The sequence below is a fragment of the Sarcophilus harrisii genome, chromosome 2 (assembly GCF_902635505.1).
Source record: "Sarcophilus harrisii chromosome 2, mSarHar1.11, whole genome shotgun sequence".
In the NCBI taxonomy this organism is placed as follows: domain Eukaryota; kingdom Metazoa; phylum Chordata; class Mammalia; order Dasyuromorphia; family Dasyuridae; genus Sarcophilus; species Sarcophilus harrisii.
Genome location: NC_045427.1, coordinates 424,318,648 through 424,337,627, shown reverse-complemented (window position 1 = coordinate 424,337,627; position 18,980 = coordinate 424,318,648). Strand labels below are relative to the sequence as shown.

Here is an 18,980-nt window from a genome sequence, read left to right as displayed (position 1 = left end):
TCCAGATCTCTGGCTGGTAAACCTGACTGATCTATCCACTTAGCCTTAGGAGACAAAATGGTGGAGTACTTGGGATGGGAAGACTTGGGTTTGATCTCCTGGTCAGATACTTGCTGTGTGACCTTGACCTGGTTACTTTGTCCTCATGAGCCTGGGCTTGCTCATGTGTAGGATGAGATAAATAACATTAATATCACCTACCTCAGGAGACTGAAGGAAGTGCTTTGTAAACTTTAAATCACTATAATAACAGTTAACATTTGTATAGTGCTTTACAAATATTATCTCATCCGATACAATGAGCCTGGGAGTTGGGTGCTATTATTATTCCCATTTTACAGATGAGAAAATTAAGGTCCAGCGTCATAAAGCTAAGAAATGCCTGAGGACAAATTTGAAGTTAAGCCTTCTTGATTCCAAGTTCAGCACTCAATTTACCATTCATCAGCTGCTGCAATATTATAGGCTCTACTTTACAGTGGAGGAAAATAAGACAGATAGAAAATAAGTTCCTTGCCCAGGATCTGAGACCAAATTTGAACTCAGGTCCTTCTGACTTCAAGCCCCACGCTTTATCCACTGAGCCACCATATTATTATTGGCACGCTGGTATTTTGATCCTGAAATACATTCAGACAAACTTAAACACAAGATCACCTAGTCAAAACCCTGCATTGCATAGTAAAGAAAATCAAGGCTCCATCAGGTGGAGAATGGCTGAATAAGTTATGAGATATGAATGTTATGGAATGTTATTGTTCTATGAAAAACAATCAGCAGTATGATTTCAGAAAGGCTTGGAGAGGCTTACATGAACTGATGCAAAGTGAAGTGAGAACATTGTACATAGCAACAGTAAGATTATATGATGATCTATTCTGCTGGGCATGGCTCTTTTCAACTGCAAGGTGATTCAGGCCAGTTCCAATGATCTTGTGATGGAGAGAGCCATCTGTACCCAGAGAGAAACTGTAGGAACTGAGTGTAGATCACAACATAGAATTTTCACTTTTTTATTGTTGCTGTTTGCTTGCATTTTGTTTTCTTTCTCATTTTTTTCCTTTTTGATCTGATTGTGCAGCATGATAATTTTGGAGATATGTATAGAAAAATTGCACATGTTTAACCTATATTGGATTACTTGTGAATATAGTAAGGGGAAGGAAGAAAAATTTTGGAACACAAGGGTGAATGTTGAAAACTATACATATGTTTTGAAAAGAAAATCAAGGCTCAGAAAAGTAAGATTATCTACCCAAGACTGGACTCTATTTCAGTTTTGCACAACTTCCCATGGCCAATAACTTATTGTTTATGATTCATTTTAATCAGTTCTTCATAACCGTATTTAGGGTTTTCTTGGCAAAGATATTGGAGTGGTTTGCCATTTCCCCTCTCCACTCAATTAACAGATGAGGAAACTGAGGCAAACAGGATTATGTGACTTGATCAAGGTCACACAGATAGGGTCTGAAGACAGTCTGAAGCTGGCTTTGAACTCAGGACCTTTTGATTCCAGGGCCAGTGCTCCATTCCCTGCACCACCAACTGCCCAAGATGCTACAGGTAAATCAATAACAGAATTGGAATTCACAGCTAGGATGGATTAAGTGTCTGAGGCCAGATTTGAACTCAGGTCCTCCTGACTTCAGGGCTGATGCTCTATCCACTGCACCACCTAGCTGCCTCCCCATCTAGCTGCCCCTACTCTATTGTCCTTTAAGATTTACAAAGCACCTCATAAAAACTCTGTGAAGGTATTTTGATTGGCTGAGTTAAAGGTAACAACAACAACAACAATAATGAAAAATGCTAAGGCTTTTAAAGATTAAAAGAGGTGACCATAGTAACAAAGATATGGAAATGTTGGAGCTAGGACTCAAAGCCAAGTCCTCCATCTTTTTGACCACATCTTGCTACCATCATTTATATAATAGTATTATAACAGGAAAATTAGGAGGCTGAATTGGCCAAAAGAAAGCATTCAAATCTACTCTGGATGCCAGAATCTCCTCATGGAGCGTGCTAGACTAACTTCAGAATCTGTCCCATTAGTCTCAAGGGTAAAGTGAGGAGGCATTTATGAGCATTGGACAGAACTTCCAGTCCTCTGTATTTCCCATAACGTAAATCCAGACAGTGAAATTACCTAGATGTTAGCTGCTGCGCTTTCAACCCACCTGTAAATGCATTACTCTAGTCAATATACAAATCTAAAGAAACAGATTAGGAATTGATTTCCTCCAAAGAACCGTCACATTAAACCAATCTTGATTCCTTCCCTTCAACAAAAAAGCATCATTTGCCAAATCTTTTTCTTTCATTCAAATAACAAAAAGAAGAAAATCAAAGACTATCACAACTGTCTACTGCTCAAGAAGGAAGAAAAATGACAGTACACAATCTGGCCTGTATGTGTAAAATGATGGTGTGGAATTTCACGATCATTCAAGGTCCAGCTCAAGTGTTGCCTTCTCCAGTAAGTCTTAACTTGTGATATAGCAGAAATATTAAATATAAAGTCAGAGGGCAAGTATTTAAATCAAGATAGATATATAAAAGTCCAAGTCTGCCTATAGCAGTTTCTCAATAGCCATGAAAAACAAAGAAGGGAGGCAGTCTGGAAAAAGCATTAGGTTTGGAGTAATTAGACATGAGTATGAATACTGACTTTTTTGGGCAACCTCAGGCAAAGTGCGTTAAATCTTCAATCTCAGCTTTCTCTGTAAAATGATGAGGATGAATGGGAAGATCTTTAAAGATCCTATTAAGTGAGCAAGAGAGAGAGAAAGGGAAAGAGAAACATGGACCTTCCCTCAAAGGACAGCTTTAATCTACAACATATACTACCATTATGGAATCAACCTCTCCCCCATGTAATTTGTCCTTCACATCTGTATATCAAAACAAAAACCCTGGGGACCCAAAGACTCAAGCTGTGTATTTTTTACCCCCGAATGCCTGCCTTATCAGTAGCAAAATAGTCTAGAAAAGACACAAGCTCCATTTTTTAATATGAGTTTTCAATTTAGCCCAAGAAAATTATCTCAGAATCAGAGCATGGGATTAAATGGTTTGATACTTAATAAAAAGTTGCCTAAATATGGTATATCCTGAGATGGCCTATTCAGTCTTTCTTTTATGTTTATCCTTACTTATTTCCCCTTTTTAACTTCCCAAAGTTCAGCACATACCTTCCCACCTCCAAAATTTTAACTATTACTTTTAAGACCAATTCTTTGAAATCTCAGTCCTACAAATCCCTCAGGGAATGAGGTATTGGGAAAGCAGAGTTTTCCATTCAGCCAAGGATTTTCCAATCTAAGCACAAAACCTTTTTTCTTTAATCATTCAGAAGAGAAAACTTTTCTGAAGCAGATAATATATTTAAGTCAACAAATAACTTCAGCCTTAGTTTCCCTACCTATATGGAAATAAGAAATTGTTAATAATAATATTCCTTTGGGGGGATAAGAATAGCATCCACCTTACAGGATTGTAAGGATGATGTTAATTAGCACATACAAAATAATTTATAAACCTTAAAAACACTTTATAATTGCTATTATTATACACTTCTTTGCCTTCTTAAACTGAGTGTAAGGATACCAGATAGTTAACTTTTCTGAATAATTCAAAATCATCATAAATGGGCTGTGAAGCAATGATATTCTGAGTGATTACAGGGGTGTGGGAAGGTTATTATCCCTATTCTGAATTGGCCTCAGATTTCTAGGCAAGTTAACTGCTTATGTCTGCTCTCTATAGTTTTCTGTCTTCTCCTCATCAGACAGGAATTTTTTCCCTTTTCTCACTTTTTTATAAACTATGATCTTGGGAATCCAATAAGCAAGTTTGTTATAACTATGATAAATACAAAATAATAGGTTCCAAATGGGGGTTTTAAATATTTACTTGCACCAAAAAATACATGGACTTTTATATATCTATCCTGATTGCTCAGCATTTCATCTTATTAGATTCAGTCCATCACTTCAGCCTCTCAAGATTCTTTTAGGTTGCAATTCTATCATCCAATTTATTAGTTATTCCTCTCTAAAAATTTGATAATCAGATCATCTATATCTTCCTTTTTTAAATCATATTCATATCAACAGAATTTGTGGGTGAATATTGAATTTGTAGTCAGACAGCATAGGCTCCCATTCTGCTTCTGTGAGATTTATAAATAAGTCATTTCCTCCATCTATGTTTTGACTTCCTCATGTGAAATGAGAAGATTGGCTGGACCAGATGACCAAGATTCCTTACAACCCTAGACTTCATTAACCTATAAATAACGAACAGTGTATGAGGACATCATGAGATTTATAGTTATACAACAGGGATAATAAAGAAACAAACTGTAAGAAGCATGGCTACTAACAGAACGTTAACAACTAGACAGGACCTTGGTGGTCATTTAGTTCATATTCTACTTTAGAAAAGCCATAATCAATATAGTGAGGGAAGGTTTAGAAAGAATTGTGATCAGTGTTACCTAGGTAATTAATGGAACAGAAAATCTGAATGTCCCTACAGAGGGAGAATAGGGAATAATGAGAATTATAGATGGAGGTGGGAGAGGTCACAGGGACCAGATTCACTAAGGGTGCTCCATGCATGATTTTACATTTGACATGACTACACAATTAACACCAACTCATAATGCTAGGTAAAACTTGATGTTTGTCAAGTACTTTCTGCACAAACACTCTGTAAAGTGAATAATGCTCTTATCAACACTCCCATTTTGGGTGGAGAAACTGAGGCTCAGAGTTTCCCATGACTCATAAATATTAAGTATCAAGAACCAGGCTTAGAATTCCTGACTCTGAGTCTAAGTATTCTTTCTGCTCTACCATACCTGCTCCAATATTACAGATAGGGCTCATTGAATGAGCAAAGGCACATCTATTCCCTCATAGAGGATGGGGTAAGGATCCCTTCTAAAGCTTTAGTTAAGTAGTGACCAAGCAGAAGCATTTGGAATTTGAGCTTCCCCAGGATAAAGAGCTCTAAATAAATCAAGGGACTTTAGAGAAAGGCAGCAAATTGGTTGGGGAGATGAAAAGACTGAGTCAGGAAGAAAATGCAAAGGGATTAAAGAATATAATTTGGTGAAAATGATGACTAACTGGGGCATAATAACAGGATACCAAATTCTAAAGGTATAAACACCACAGACAGAAATGAACACTTTTGCATCGTACAAAGGAATATAACAAGGAGTCAAGGGAACAAGTAAAAGAAAAGAAATGCACAATGAACATTAGGGAGAAATTCCTGGCAGCCACAGAAATGACTGGATCATAGGATTGCTCCCTAAGGGAATGGTCAAAAGCTCACCAATTACAGACAAATTGGCTAGGTCCTGCAAGGGGGTATTTCATAGTTAGTAAACCTTCACAGATCCTGGAGAAAAGTAACATGATAGTATTAAATGACTCCTAGAATGGGACTCACGAGACTTGGATTCTAATTCCAATTCTACAACTAACCAAGTACTCTTCACTAAGCTTTTCCCCTTTTTGAGACCTCAGTTTACCCATTTGTAAAATAAGGATTTTGAACTAGAAAACCCATGTTTCTTTCAAACTTTTAATACAATCTATGCCTAGTTGTTGAGTATGTCTGTCTATGTGAGTGAAAGCATAACATAGTAAATAAAAAATTGATCTCAGAGACAGAAGACCCAACTTGATAAATACAGGCTGAGTGACTCTGAGTAAATTATTTATTCTGTCAGTGATACCAGATAATTCCAAGACTATAAGTTGCAAAAAAAATTCCCTATACCAATTAAATTATAGACCTTGTCATAAGGTCTGTGACATGAGTACCATCATTCTATACATGTGTGTTTATATGTATAGATATACACAGAGAGAAACATATGTATATATTTATGTGGGTAGATGGATAGATAGATATGCATTTTCAAGATTAACAGGGTTTCAAGATATCCCTGAGGAAGTCAAGAGTATAGAGGTTTCAGTTTTAATCTCAGGAAAGGTGATATTAAGTGATTGCATGATCATGAGGAAAAGTCATTTCCCGTTCCTGGGTCTCAGTTGTACCAGCTGTAAAAGTGATTTGGTGAACTAGATAATCTCTAAATGTCCTTTTTATATCTAACGTTCTGTGAATGTATTATTCAATAGGAGTAAAAGATAAGGCCAAAAGGGCAGCAAACCAAAAGACCCATGATGGGCTTTGAATGTAAGATTAAAGAATCTGGATTTTATTCAGGAGGCAACAGAAAGTAATTTAAAGTTTTTGATCAGGAAAATGACAACAAATCCATACATAAAGATTAACATGGCAATAATGTGAAGAGTAAATTGGAAAGAGAGAAAAAATAGAATCAGAAAGACCTGGTAGGAGATGGTTATAATGATCCTGAAAGATGGTAATGAGAGACTGCAAAGGCATTATTTAATAAAGTCTCAACAAACATTTAAGTGCCTGCTCTGTAGACCACTTTACTCAGTACAAAAGAAGATAAAGAGTTTAGATAAGATTGTCTCCTACATGACTACAACTTTCCATCTGCAGCTCTGTGGACTCCTAGGAACACCATAGCTTGCTCCAGGATGAGCTGATCATCTGAAACTCATCACCATGCAGATTGCCTCAGGTTTTGATACTCAACACCTTCTCAACTCATCCTCCATTGCCTTTTTCTTCTGATTGAAGGATCATTAAACTCTTTCTAAATCCCTCCTTTACATAGAGAGCTCACTCTACAGAACACCATGCTCTCCATTGAGTACCTCCTGGCTTGGCTGCCATTCTTTAATCCTACTCCTTCCTCTAACCCAGCTTTTCGGCTCCTTTTTTGTGTATTATCTTCCTTGTGACTATAATGAATATGACGGAAATAAGTGTGTAATTAGGTAGTCCTAGTAGGAAACAGCAAGAAAAAGTTGGCAAATTATCAGATGTTGGTATTGAGAGAAAAGCAAGAATCAAAGATAACCCCAAAGTTTCAAGCATTTAGAAAAATGGTACCATTGATAGAAAGATGAAACTCAGAAGTAATAACAGGTTAGAAGGGAAGAGAGAGATTATCTGATTTTAGAGGTGACTACAGAACCAGTCCATTGGATAATATCCTCTAGCTCACTGAAAATACAGTTTTAGGAGTCAGTATGGAGATCAGAACTGCAGATGAAGATTGGGAAGATATCTGCACAGAGATGATAGGTGAACCCACAGAATTTTCAATTCAAAGAAAGTAACAAAAGAAAAGAAGGCCAACCTATAAAAATCTTGGGAAATTAGATCTGAAAAATCTGTTATCCACCAAAAAGAAAAAGTCAGGGAAGCATGCCTAGTGTCAAATGCTACACAGTCAAGAAGAATGGAAGCGAAAAAGAGGGAACAGGAAAATCAATTAGACAATTAGTCTGATGACTCTGAAATAATCTTCTGTAGAGTTGCGGGATGGAAGCCAGACTAGAAGTAGTGAGAAAGAGTGTAAGGAAAAATGGTATGAAAATATGAGAGAAGGACAGACAGTCAGAGACACACAGAAAGAGAGACAAAGAAAGACAGACACACAGAGAGAATAAGAATAGACTATTATTTCTGGAGGTTTAACTGTGGTAAGGAAATAGGAAAGAATACAGATCACTTTTTCTTCAGTTTGACCAACTAAACAGAAGGTTCAATAGAAGGCTGTTTTTCTTAAAGGACTGAAGACACCTGTGCCGGTTTGTAAGAAGATGGAAAAGTCATAAAACCATAGGTGTACATCTGGAAGAAAACTTAACAATCACATCATTCAACCTCAGTAAAAAGGCAAAAAATATCAGGACTTTCATGCCTACCAGCATAACAACAGCAGTTAATGCTTCTATAATGCTTTAAGGTTTATGAAGTGCTTTCCTCATATTTACCCTTCTTTTTTAAGATGAAAAAACTGAATCTCAGAAGTTAAGCAATTTGTCCTTAGTGATACAGTCTATAACTGTCAAAGCCAAGACCTAAACCTAGGGCTTTTTCCATTACATTATATTACCACTACTATGAGATAGTGAGATAAAATAAGATTATATTTAATAGAGATAAATGTAGAATTCTTCACTAAGATTCTTAAAAATCAACTGCAAAAATGCCAGATAAGGGAAACCTGGTTAGATAGTAAAATCATGTAAATAAGGTCTGGAGGATTTAGCAAGCTCAATGAGAGTTACCAGTATGACATAACATAGCTTTTTTTTCCTATCGTTTCAGATTATATTAATGGGAGTAGAATGTGTAGGATGAGAACTGTGATGGTCCTCCTAAATTCAAAGGGCATTACCAAGCTGGGACATGACCAGACTAGAGGAAACCCAATACATAAAACCCATGTCATATTAAAAAATTGTTTAAAAGACGCTTAGCCTGAAAAACAGATATGGTGACAAGGATCAAGGAGACAAGGAGAAGAAATAAGCAATTATATGGTGCCTACTATGTTCCAGAAATTATGCTAAGCACTTTTTACAAATAAGAAGAAGGAAAATGTCACTATCTTCAGGTATTTATAGGTTTGTCTATGATGTAGAAGCAGAATTCAACTTTTTTCTGTTTCATTCAAAGGGTAAAAGTATGGCCAATGCATGAGAGCTATAAGGAAAACAAAATCTGGGCATAATATAAGAGATAAGCTTCTAACAAACACCTGTCCACTAAATATAAAAAAGAACAAGAACAAATGCTGGAGGGGGTGTGGAAAAACAGAGATACTGATGCACAGCTGGTAGATCCATAAACTGAGTCAACTATTCTTCAGAATAGTTTTGGACATAGTCCAAAAAGCTATAAAACTATGATCTCTTTGATCCAACAATACTACTACATCTGTATCCCAAAGAGATTAAAGAAAAAGAAAAATACCTATATGCACAAAAATTTCTAGCAGCTCTTTTTATGGTAGTAAAGAACTGAAAATTGAAGAGATGCCCATCAACTGGAGAATAAATAGCTGAACAGGTTATGCTATATGATTGTGATAGAATACCATCATGATTGAATGCTTTAAGCAAAATTGTTTCAGAAAACCTGAGAAAACTTTTATGAATTTATGCAAAGTGAAGTGGAACCAGAAGAATATTGTACACAGTAAGAGCAACATCATAATGACGGTCAACTATGAAAGATTTAGCTATTCTAGTCAACACAATGATCCTAAACAATTCCAAAAGGCTCATGATGAAAAATGCTATCCACATCCAGACATAAATGATGAAAAATGCAAAATAAAGCATACTTTTAATTTTCTTTATTTTGCAACATTTTACAATATGTTTTGCATGATTTCACAAGGATAATTGATAACATTGCTTGCCTTCTCAAAGGGGAATAGAACTTGAGGGAGGAAGAGAATTTGCAACTCAAATTGTCAAGAAAAAGTTTAAAATAAATCACTAAAAATTAAAATTAAAAATCACCTATCCAAAAATAAAATAGGATGCTTCAAAAGACGATAACAATTCAGCTGATATTCAGTCATCAGAGGAGTTTAGGGAATGGATGGTGACTTATTATATATCAGAGGCAGCATAATAAAATAGAAAAAAGCAGTTTAGAAAAGCTAGGTTCAAATCCCAGCTCTGTTACTTACTACTGGCATGACCTTGGTTAAACCATTTAACCTGTCTGGCCTCAGTTTCCTCAAATATAAAATGATTATGTTGGACTAGATGGTTCCTAAAGTTCCTTCTGCCTCTAGATGCTATGTTATAAAATGAATTTTTAGTAGTAGGTTAGATTAGATATTTTGTGAGGTTGTTTTCAATCTTGAGATTTTATTATAAGAAATTTCATTAATAAATTATTTTATACTTCTTCCAGGCCCAAAATGAAGCTGCCCAAGGAGACTAGAGTGAATGCTGATTTCTATGGCATGATAAACTAACCCTTCTCTGTACAATGATATTTATCATATTATTTCTTTCTGATTGTAATTAATCCATGAAATCCATGTGCCTTTTTTCTTCTACAAATCAATCTGAATCAATTTTGTGAGTAAGATTTCATGAGACATTCTAACCACTCTCTAATATCTACCCAAGGTGCTCTCTTCAAGACCTAATAGTTTTAATGTGCTTGAAAAGACTGTTAAGCTTATCTGACATGCTTTGTTTTCAATAATCCCAAAGGAACTTGCTTTTCCTTTTAGTGCTGAGAAGTCAACGCTCTTCTAAATGCTTAAATATGTCCTCTCATTCCTTAAATGCATATATTTAAAATAAAAAAATACCTTCCCCATAAGGATCTTCAATATAATTTTTGTTTATTTACATTTCTCCAACATTTTGTGTCATAAATCATATATCTTGTTAATTCCTTTTTGTCCATTTAATCCCCATCCTTGCTTAAAAGTACTTCTTAAATCTATGATTTCTCTATTTGTACAAGAAGCAACTCCCCCAAGCCTTAGTAAATATTCTTCGTGATGTTGGCCATATCTATACACACACATGAAGAAAAATACAACATGGTAGAGAAGTTTCTGGTAATAAGATTCCTCACATTTAGCTATTCTAATCCTCAAAGTACAATCCAGCCCTGGAACCTGCCTGGGCTGACATAAATCCAGGGTCACTTCCATACCAGGATGGGACATGAGAGCAAGTGGTTGCCAAAGTTTAAAAGGATCCTGGAAATCATCTAATTCAGCCATCACCTGAAACAATAAACCCTTTCTACAAAATATCATTTTGCCAATGGGAAAACTGAGACTTAGAGAGAAAGAGTAACTTGCTAAATGTCACAAAGTCAATAAGTACAATAGCAAGATTCAAACAAAATTCTTCTACTCCAATCTCAAATATTCTTTCTTCCATACTATGATGCCTCCCTTTAATCAATCTATTTATTCTATCTGAATATCTACTAATACAAGAAATTTACTACCTCCTCAATTATCCCTGTGGAATATAACAACAAATCATGGGGGATACAGTGTGAGGAAATTCAAAGTCCTGAATTCAAATTCCATATAATATGTGACCATGGGCAGGTCATTCAACATCCTAGAACCTGATTTTCTTACCTACTTCAGGATAAATATGATCTGTAGTATTGATGTCAATAGATTGTTGAAAGGCTCAAATAAGATAACATATGTAAGGAATGTTTGCAGATTTCAAAGTATTATGCAAATGCTTATTAATCCAACTCGTTTGTGAATGGTTCCATTTGCTAATAATTTCTTCCTTAAACTGAACTGAAACCTTTCTTTCTATAACTACATATATTATCTCATTTGAGCCTAGAACCTGAAATATAGCCTCCAGGACTGTGGGTCAAATAACAATATCACTATCCTGTTCCACCTTCTGAATTCCATGCCTCTAAGCATTTGATTTTTCCTTTACTTTTTTTTTGGCTGCTAATTTGATTCATGTAACTTATACTGCGTTCACACATAAAAATCTAGTCTTTTTCCCCACAAAGGCAGGTAACTTTGTCTGTCTTGTTATCTCTTTCAAGGACCACAGTGTCCACACTTTTCAAAGAAGCCACGTGTTTTCCAGTTATATCTGGCAACAGTTTATTTTTTATAGGTGCCAATTCAGGAGGTTAAGTGTGCTTACAACAGAACATTTCCTACACATTACTAGGATGTCCAAATGCATTACTGTCACCTGTAGAAGAAAATTTAATTTGGAAACTATTTTTAAAAGCAGTATCACCAACTGAGTATTAAGCTCACAAAGCTCCCTTGTCTATACTAATCCTCACAAAGGAAAAAAGTCAAAACCTTCCTCTCAAACTGATAGGCTTGGAAAATTCACTTTCTTTTTCTATGTTTACAATCATTGGTAGTGGTCAGAAACAACTATCTTCCCTCTCTCTGCTATGAAATTTTAACATCATCATCATCAATAAATATTTATTGAGTATCCACCATGTATTTGGCACTGCTACTGTTTCCACAGCAACACGTCATCCCTTATTTAAAGGGGAAATGCTATCGTCTTCTGTGATCATAGTTTATAAAGGTGACATTAAGTCTACTAGAATGGATGCTACCGTTGAATTCGACAGTATTTTCACCAAACCAAAAAAGAAAACAAATTTAGTATGTGGAAAGAGTCCTTACACTTGTGTGTGTGTGTGTGTGTGTGTGTGTGTATACCAGAACGCACCCAGATTGAGTCTGCTCTTAACACAGAAGCATGTGTGTCACAATTGTTACAAAAACAGAATTTCAGACCATCACTGGCCATTAATAGTTCTTTTATTAGAAAACAAATCAAGCAAGCAAGGACAGAAAATAAAGTTGCACTGTATGGCTAACAGCTCCCCAGAGGAAGGTAGAAGTGATTATTGAGTTAAATGACTACATTGGTAACAACTGCAACGTAGAGCCGTTCCTTCCATAAGATCTGTTCAGATTATCAAATTCCTGGTGCTAAGATTTGCTGGGAAATGAAATAATTATCTCCCTTCAACCTTCTTTTCAGATCCCTTCTCTTCCATCAGGACCCCAAGTTGTTATTAAAAGATTGATTATTTAATTATTTTTCCAACCTGAAAAAATCCACTTCATATATTGGATAGTGTTTTTTTTTTTTAAGTTGGAGTAAGAACGAGTCTGTTAAATAGCACAATTAGACAACATTGATTCATCTGCTCAGTGTGAATTTCTTGGTCAACAGGTGCTTGAACAGGTCACAGTTTCAATTTGAAATTAAATATAATTCTTAAAATCTAGGTAACTTTTAGAATCCGTATTTCCCATTGAAAACAAAATAACTGAAAGAGCAAAGAGAAAATCATTGGTAGTGGTTTTTTAATTTAATTAAAACTTTCTAAGTTTTAGCTAGGATTCCTAAATAATATCAACCTGTGGTTATATTGGCTTTAGATTTTTGTTCCCACAAATTCCCATTAACTTGACAACACTGTGCAATTATGTTACTAGTGTCACGCCAATAGATTTGTTCAATGTTCACCATTTATCTCCATCAACGAATGTAGACGTTTGTTGAATGAGGGTGAAAAGACTGGAAGAAATAGTCTAATAATTAAATGGGCTAGTTAGCATGGCATTAGAAAGGAAACAGTGCTCAAACAGAACACAATTTCTACAAATTAATGGTTCTTTAGAAGGTCGGAGTTTCTAACACAATTTCATTTTATCAGGTAGACAATCCTTAACAAATGCAGCCCCTCAATAGTTCGGCAGCATTTGAAATATGAAATATCACAGGTAGAACTAACAGGGACATATAGTACTGAAACACAAGTCATGTTTTTCCCCCTAAACTAGATGCCAAGCCTACTTTGCCTTTCCTGTGTGTTATGAACTAGCAAACAAAGAAAAGGTGCCGACTGCACTCACACTTTTCTAAATGTTTTAACAAAAGGCTGCTGAATAAATACATTACTCAGGGGGAGGGAAAAGTTCCATCACGGAGAGATTTGCATTTTAATAGTTAGGGAAAGAGCACCACCCAATGGAAAACACCCAAACTGCAGAGCATTCAGCACTGGACAGCTTTCTTAAGGAACTTCCCGGTTCCAGCAGAAACTCAAGGGAAAATGGAGTGAAAAATCTGGCAGATCTTCGTATCTGTTCCTTTACCCGGGTGTGCATGCTGTAAGTGATTTGGGTAATATGAAAACCTAGAAGGTCAGGTGAAATCTAAAACACATATCTCTCACAGTGTCCCATGACTAAGATTCTCCTGTGGAAAAACCATTCTCACATTCCAAAACATGATTTTAATGTACTATTATTTCTTTCACTCTTCTCATGCAAAATCCTTAGTGGGGAAACACATCCTGTAGATTTGCTACCCTTCAATACAGATTCTCTACTCTTGTTTACTAACCTTTTCTCTCCCTCGGAAAATCAAACACCTCCAAGAATCTTTCCAAGCAACAGAAAGACAGTTCCTGATGGTAAAAAGCTTTGATGTCATCCTCATTTTTTTTTAAACATTATGCCAGTTCAAGCCTAACTTACATCTATTGTAACAGTCATTCCAATTGTTTCTTGGTCTACCTCAGAGGCAGTTTGTTTTATAAGACTACATTTCCCAAAGGTTTGGGGTTTTTTTTAAGCCTTAGTAATGTATGTGCACAGCTGTTGCTTAGCAATCTAAATCCAGCCATTTCTTATTAAGTACCATTTGGTTTATCTCAACCTCTCCTTTCTGGAACTGAGCAGTTAAAATTCAACATAGTCAAGCACATTTCCCATCTATCAATGCAATGGAAAGAAACTTCGGCACTATTTGAAACTGAAAAAGCTCCACTATTCCTTCACCAGTGTCTTACTCTGGGGACCATGGCACTATTACTGTCAAATTGTTTGTGTAGCAGTGAAATGATCGCTATATCTATACGGAACCCAGAGATCAAGTACACAAAGAGCCGTATTCTACTAGCGGCACATCAATACTATCTTCACCAATTCAGTTTTTCTGCTACCATTCATCCAATTTTATTATTGCAACCACATTACCATCTTTCAAACTTTTCCAAAATCCAACATCAAAGACAAAGTCATTTGACTGCAAAGGGTCCTGACAAATGAGCATGACAGTCTTCATTACCCACCACAGAACACAAAACGTAGTAAGTAAGGTTGCCTGCTTTTCCTCGGAGAATAAGATTGAGGTTTGGTTGCTACCGCTTTATTTTAACAACAGAAGAATGAGAAATTTTTGGAATTTGTGCCATTTTAACTCCTAGTTCTATCCAAAGACCACCACCCAAGTTCATCTTGGGGAAGTTTATAGGGGGGGGGAGAGAAAATTAATCAACAGAGAAAGATGGATATAACATTCTGAGGGAAAGAAGCATTTCAATCCAGGGACGGGAAGACAACCACTTGCCTGAATAGGCACCTGTCGTCTTTAAGTAATTCTAGCTAAGTCTAAAGGAACCGTAGGAGGGAGGGAAAACAGACTTGTTGCAAGGGACAGATGCCCCAAATCTAACAACCTCAAATATTAGGCTGACAGACTCTGACAAGTGTGAAATAGACAGTCCAAATATTCTCAGTATCTGAGGAAGTTATACAATCCCAGGGCCCTCAGTGGAAAGTAACTACTCTACTTTTTAAAAAGCTGACCAACTTTTGATTTAAAAGTACAGAATGGAGGTGGGAGAAGATAGGTCGCAGTTAGCATTGCCTGCTACCGCTGGCCGGCCTCTGCCTCTTCTGATTTCGAACAGCTGCTAGCAAGCTAGGCAAGAAGCCTGGAGAATGCCATCCCTGGAGCAGAGACTATATGTAACTTTGTCTCTGGGGCTCCGGAAAAGCCTCCAAAAGGAAAGGAGACTCAGGGCTCGCGCAAACCTCTCGAAGCTGATTCTCAGCCCGAGCCCCTACATAGGTGTAGGATTCGGGCCAACCCTCCGTCCCTGAGACTGAGAAACGAGGTTCTCAGTGGGACCTTAGGGAAAAGTGGGCTCCGAGGTGGCTTCGGGAGCGCTTGGGACAGTGGGCACTAGGAGCCAGCAGGAGATCGAGCCGGGATGGCCGGGAATTGACCAGCCAGCAACGTTTCCCCGACGGCCGTGACGGAGACACTGAGCCCGCTGCTCCTCTCTAAGGGAACACGGACTTGCAGCCCTGGCCAAGCACCTGAAAGGATCTGGGGAGGGAGACGAGTCCCGGGACCCTAGGCTGGGCAGTGGGCGAGGCATCTAGTCCCCAAATGAAACCTACGACCAACTCCCAGCCCCCGCCTCAACTTGGCGGAGCTTCCCGGCCCCACTCACCTGCAAAGCCCTGTCCCTCTGCTGGGTGCAACAGCTGCAGAAGGAAGACAAACGTGGCGGTCCTGGTCATGCTTTACTGGCGGGCGCATCCCCTTCCCGCGGCGGCCAAGCAGGGACTGGGGCTGGGGGCGACAGGCTGGCGAACAGCCCCGGAGGCGGCGGTGTCCTCAGTGGAGACTGAGCGCCGCGGCTCCGCGCTCCTGGCTTGGGCTCCGCGCGCTGGCGGCTGCTCTTCGGCTCTGAGGAGTAGCACCAACTGAGGGAAGGAGGGAAGGGGGGAGGGACAAGGGGGAGGGGCACCGAGCCGGGGGAGAGGGGGGGTAACAAATGCGAGAAAGAGGGGGTGGGAAAGGAGATTTCCCCCGAGTCCTAACGCCCGCCTTTTCCTTGCTTCGGCTCCCGCACACCCCGGCGCGCTCTCGTTCCTTCCCGGCTGGAGCCAGCTGAGCCACCACGCCACAGCCGAGCCGGCTAAGCGCAGACCCCAGGAAAAGGACTCCGAGCTTAGGAGGAGGCTCGACTCGCCAGTCCTCCCCGAACTACCTAGGAGGCTTATCCCGGAGAGCCTGAACCGAAGGCTCCCTTCTGGCCCGACCGTAGCCGTCACTCTGCCAGTGAAGCCCGCTTGGCAGGTGGCTTAGGACACGGCCCAGGCGGCTGTGCAGGTACCGGGCGGGGCCCGGGATTCGGGGGGTCAGACACGTGTGGAAGGGGCGTGGGGTGGGGAAGCTGCCAGGGCACGTGGGGGGGGGGAGAGAGGGGCGAGAGGTTAGTGGGGCACGTGGGAAAGGGGGACTTGGAGGTGAATGGGGCGCCTGTCGGGGCTGTTGCTCAGGGTAGAGCAGTACCCCTACACAGACACAAACATGCCCTTAGTCCAGCTGGCTCTCCTGGTGGGATTCGGAAAAGGGGAGATCTTTAGTAAGGACAAGCTTGGGCTGACCCTGGGAATCTGGGGCTAAAATGGTTTTTTTTTTCTTAATTTACTTAACTCTGTTAGCTCAGCGTCCACAAACCTACACACACACACACACACACATCTGCTTTAGGCACCTCCCCATACCTCTTCACCACCTCCCAGACATCCATACGCACCCACACGTTTCTCAGCACACCCCTACAGATACAAACACACCTTCTTTCTCACATTTCCCCATTCCACAGGCACCTTCCTTCACCCCCACTACATACTACCCTCCCCATCATACCTCTCTTAGTCCCCCATAATGTGCCTCCTTCTGTCCCCCTACTCATCGACTTCCTCCCCGACACAGATTCATCGTATATACACACACACACACACACATACACACATCCTCCCTCCCTCTACCTCCTCACACATCCCTCCTCCTCAGATACACCTCCCTCCTCCTCCTTCACACACAGACACACCTCCCTTCCTCCCCCTACATACACAGCTACACCTCCCTCCTCCCCTGCACACACACAGACACACCTCCTTCCTCCCCTCTACCCACACAGACACACCTCTTTCCTTACCCCCACACAGACACTCACCTCCATCTATCCCCTGTCCCATCTCCTCTCTATTGAGAAGAGATATCCTCTCCATCCCCCACTTCTCACACCTCTCTCTCTTCTATACAATTATATCTCTTCCTTGCACCTCCCTCCCCCCAGAATACTCCCATATCTTTCTCCCTTCCACCTTCCCAGAAGATAGAGATCTCTCATCCCTCAACATTCACAGATAGATTCCACACACACACACACACACACACACACACACACACACACAAACCTTTCCCTGGGCCCCTGCAGGCACTAGCAGCCTGCAAGCAAGCTTTGCAAATAGCTCCCTCTCCTGCCCTTCCTTTTGCTATTTCTCCCTCCTAGGGAAGGAGAGTATTGTATTGTTTTCTGGTTTTGTTTGTGTGTGTGTGTGTGTGTGTGTGTGTGTGTGTGTGTGTTTTATTTCTCCACCCATCTAACCAATGAGCCATATTGGCATCGATTTAGGGGCAGAGAAACCAAATCCAGGAGTCCAGGAGGTTGGTGGGGAAGACCTGTTTCACATTCCGATGATGGGGTTATTGGGCTTGTGGGGAGCTCAATTTTGAGGAAATTTCAGTGTGAGTAAGCTGGTCTCTTGAAAATCTCTCATATGTTTTCAGAATCTTTTAAAGATCACTTTCCTAACTGTCATCTCTCTTGCCTCTATGCCCCTGTCTTTGCTTTTTCATGTTATATCTTTATTCTTAATAGCTCTTCAATCTTCAACCCAGTTCTTGTTCCTATTCCACCCTCACCCACATATTTAACCCTAGCCATGGATCTCATTTTTCTATATGGTGTAATGTCAGAAAATTGAGGTTCTAACATTGGCTCCAATATTTTACTGGTATTGTGACCCAGGGCAATCCACTTATTGTTGGCCTCAGTTTCTCATCTGCTAAATGGGATTAATACTTATATACAAGCTTATTTTGTTTAAACTTTAAAGCCAAAGGAAATGTGAGTTTATACCAAAGACTTCATTTCTATAAAGCATTTCATTTTTTCTTTCTTGGCAAACATGGGGATTTGCTGATGAGAAAGACTCATCAACTATAGAATAGGAGACATTTATTTCCACACACTTTTGTTCTCTAGCACCCCCAAGATAAAATATGGGGCATCTTTCTCCCAAATATCACAACACAGACCCCAAATCGAAGGATAATTCATCTAGAACTAGAAGATATTAAGAGGAAGTCCAACTTCTTCATTTTTTAATGATGAAACTGAGACCTAGGTTGATTAAATGACTTCCCCAAGATCACATAGTAAGAGGTGGAGTAGTCAAAGTCAACCAAGTGATCAAGAGATGAAATTCAAACCCAGGTCCACTGACTCTAGAGACCATGCTGGTTTCATAGAGCCATACTTCTTTTATCCTAATGAAAGAATCTTCCTTGCCCAGGTCAGGCCAAAGAATTTCAATTATAGAGGAATCTTTGCCCAAGAAACTTTTATGTGACCCCAGACATATAGGTATATGAAATAGGTATACAGATCAAACATTTACTGATAACAAATCATAAAGAAATTTATTTTTAAATAATTCTTTGATGTACACATAATTTTACCACTTATTAAAAATGAAAACAAATGCTAATGAGCTCATAGAGAGAAAGAATTAGTGGTGGTTCAAGAATTTAGAGAAATGTTAGATGAAATCCTGGGTCCAGACTGAAAACGTTTGAGTTTCATATCTTTGCATAAGGGATCCCCCATGT

General features: G+C 39.1%; 1 protein-coding gene across 8 annotated transcripts in view; it reads right to left on the bottom strand.

Moving 5' to 3' along the window:
• The window catches only part of PTPRT (protein tyrosine phosphatase receptor type T), a 1,282,972-nt gene extending 1,266,551 nt beyond the window's left edge, over positions 1 to 16,421 (bottom strand). For 7 of the 8 annotated variants that reach the window (XM_031953982.1, XM_031953984.1, XM_031953985.1 and 4 more), the window contains exon 1: positions 15,742 to 16,421. In XM_031953982.1, coding sequence (XP_031809842.1) covers positions 15,742 to 15,811 — 70 coding nt within the window. In that variant the 5' untranslated portion in view covers positions 15,812 to 16,421. The remainder of the gene's footprint in view (positions 1 to 15,741) is intronic. The other variant, XM_031953990.1, reaches the window with a different exon arrangement.
• Positions 16,422 to 18,980: the final 2,559 nt, after the last annotated feature.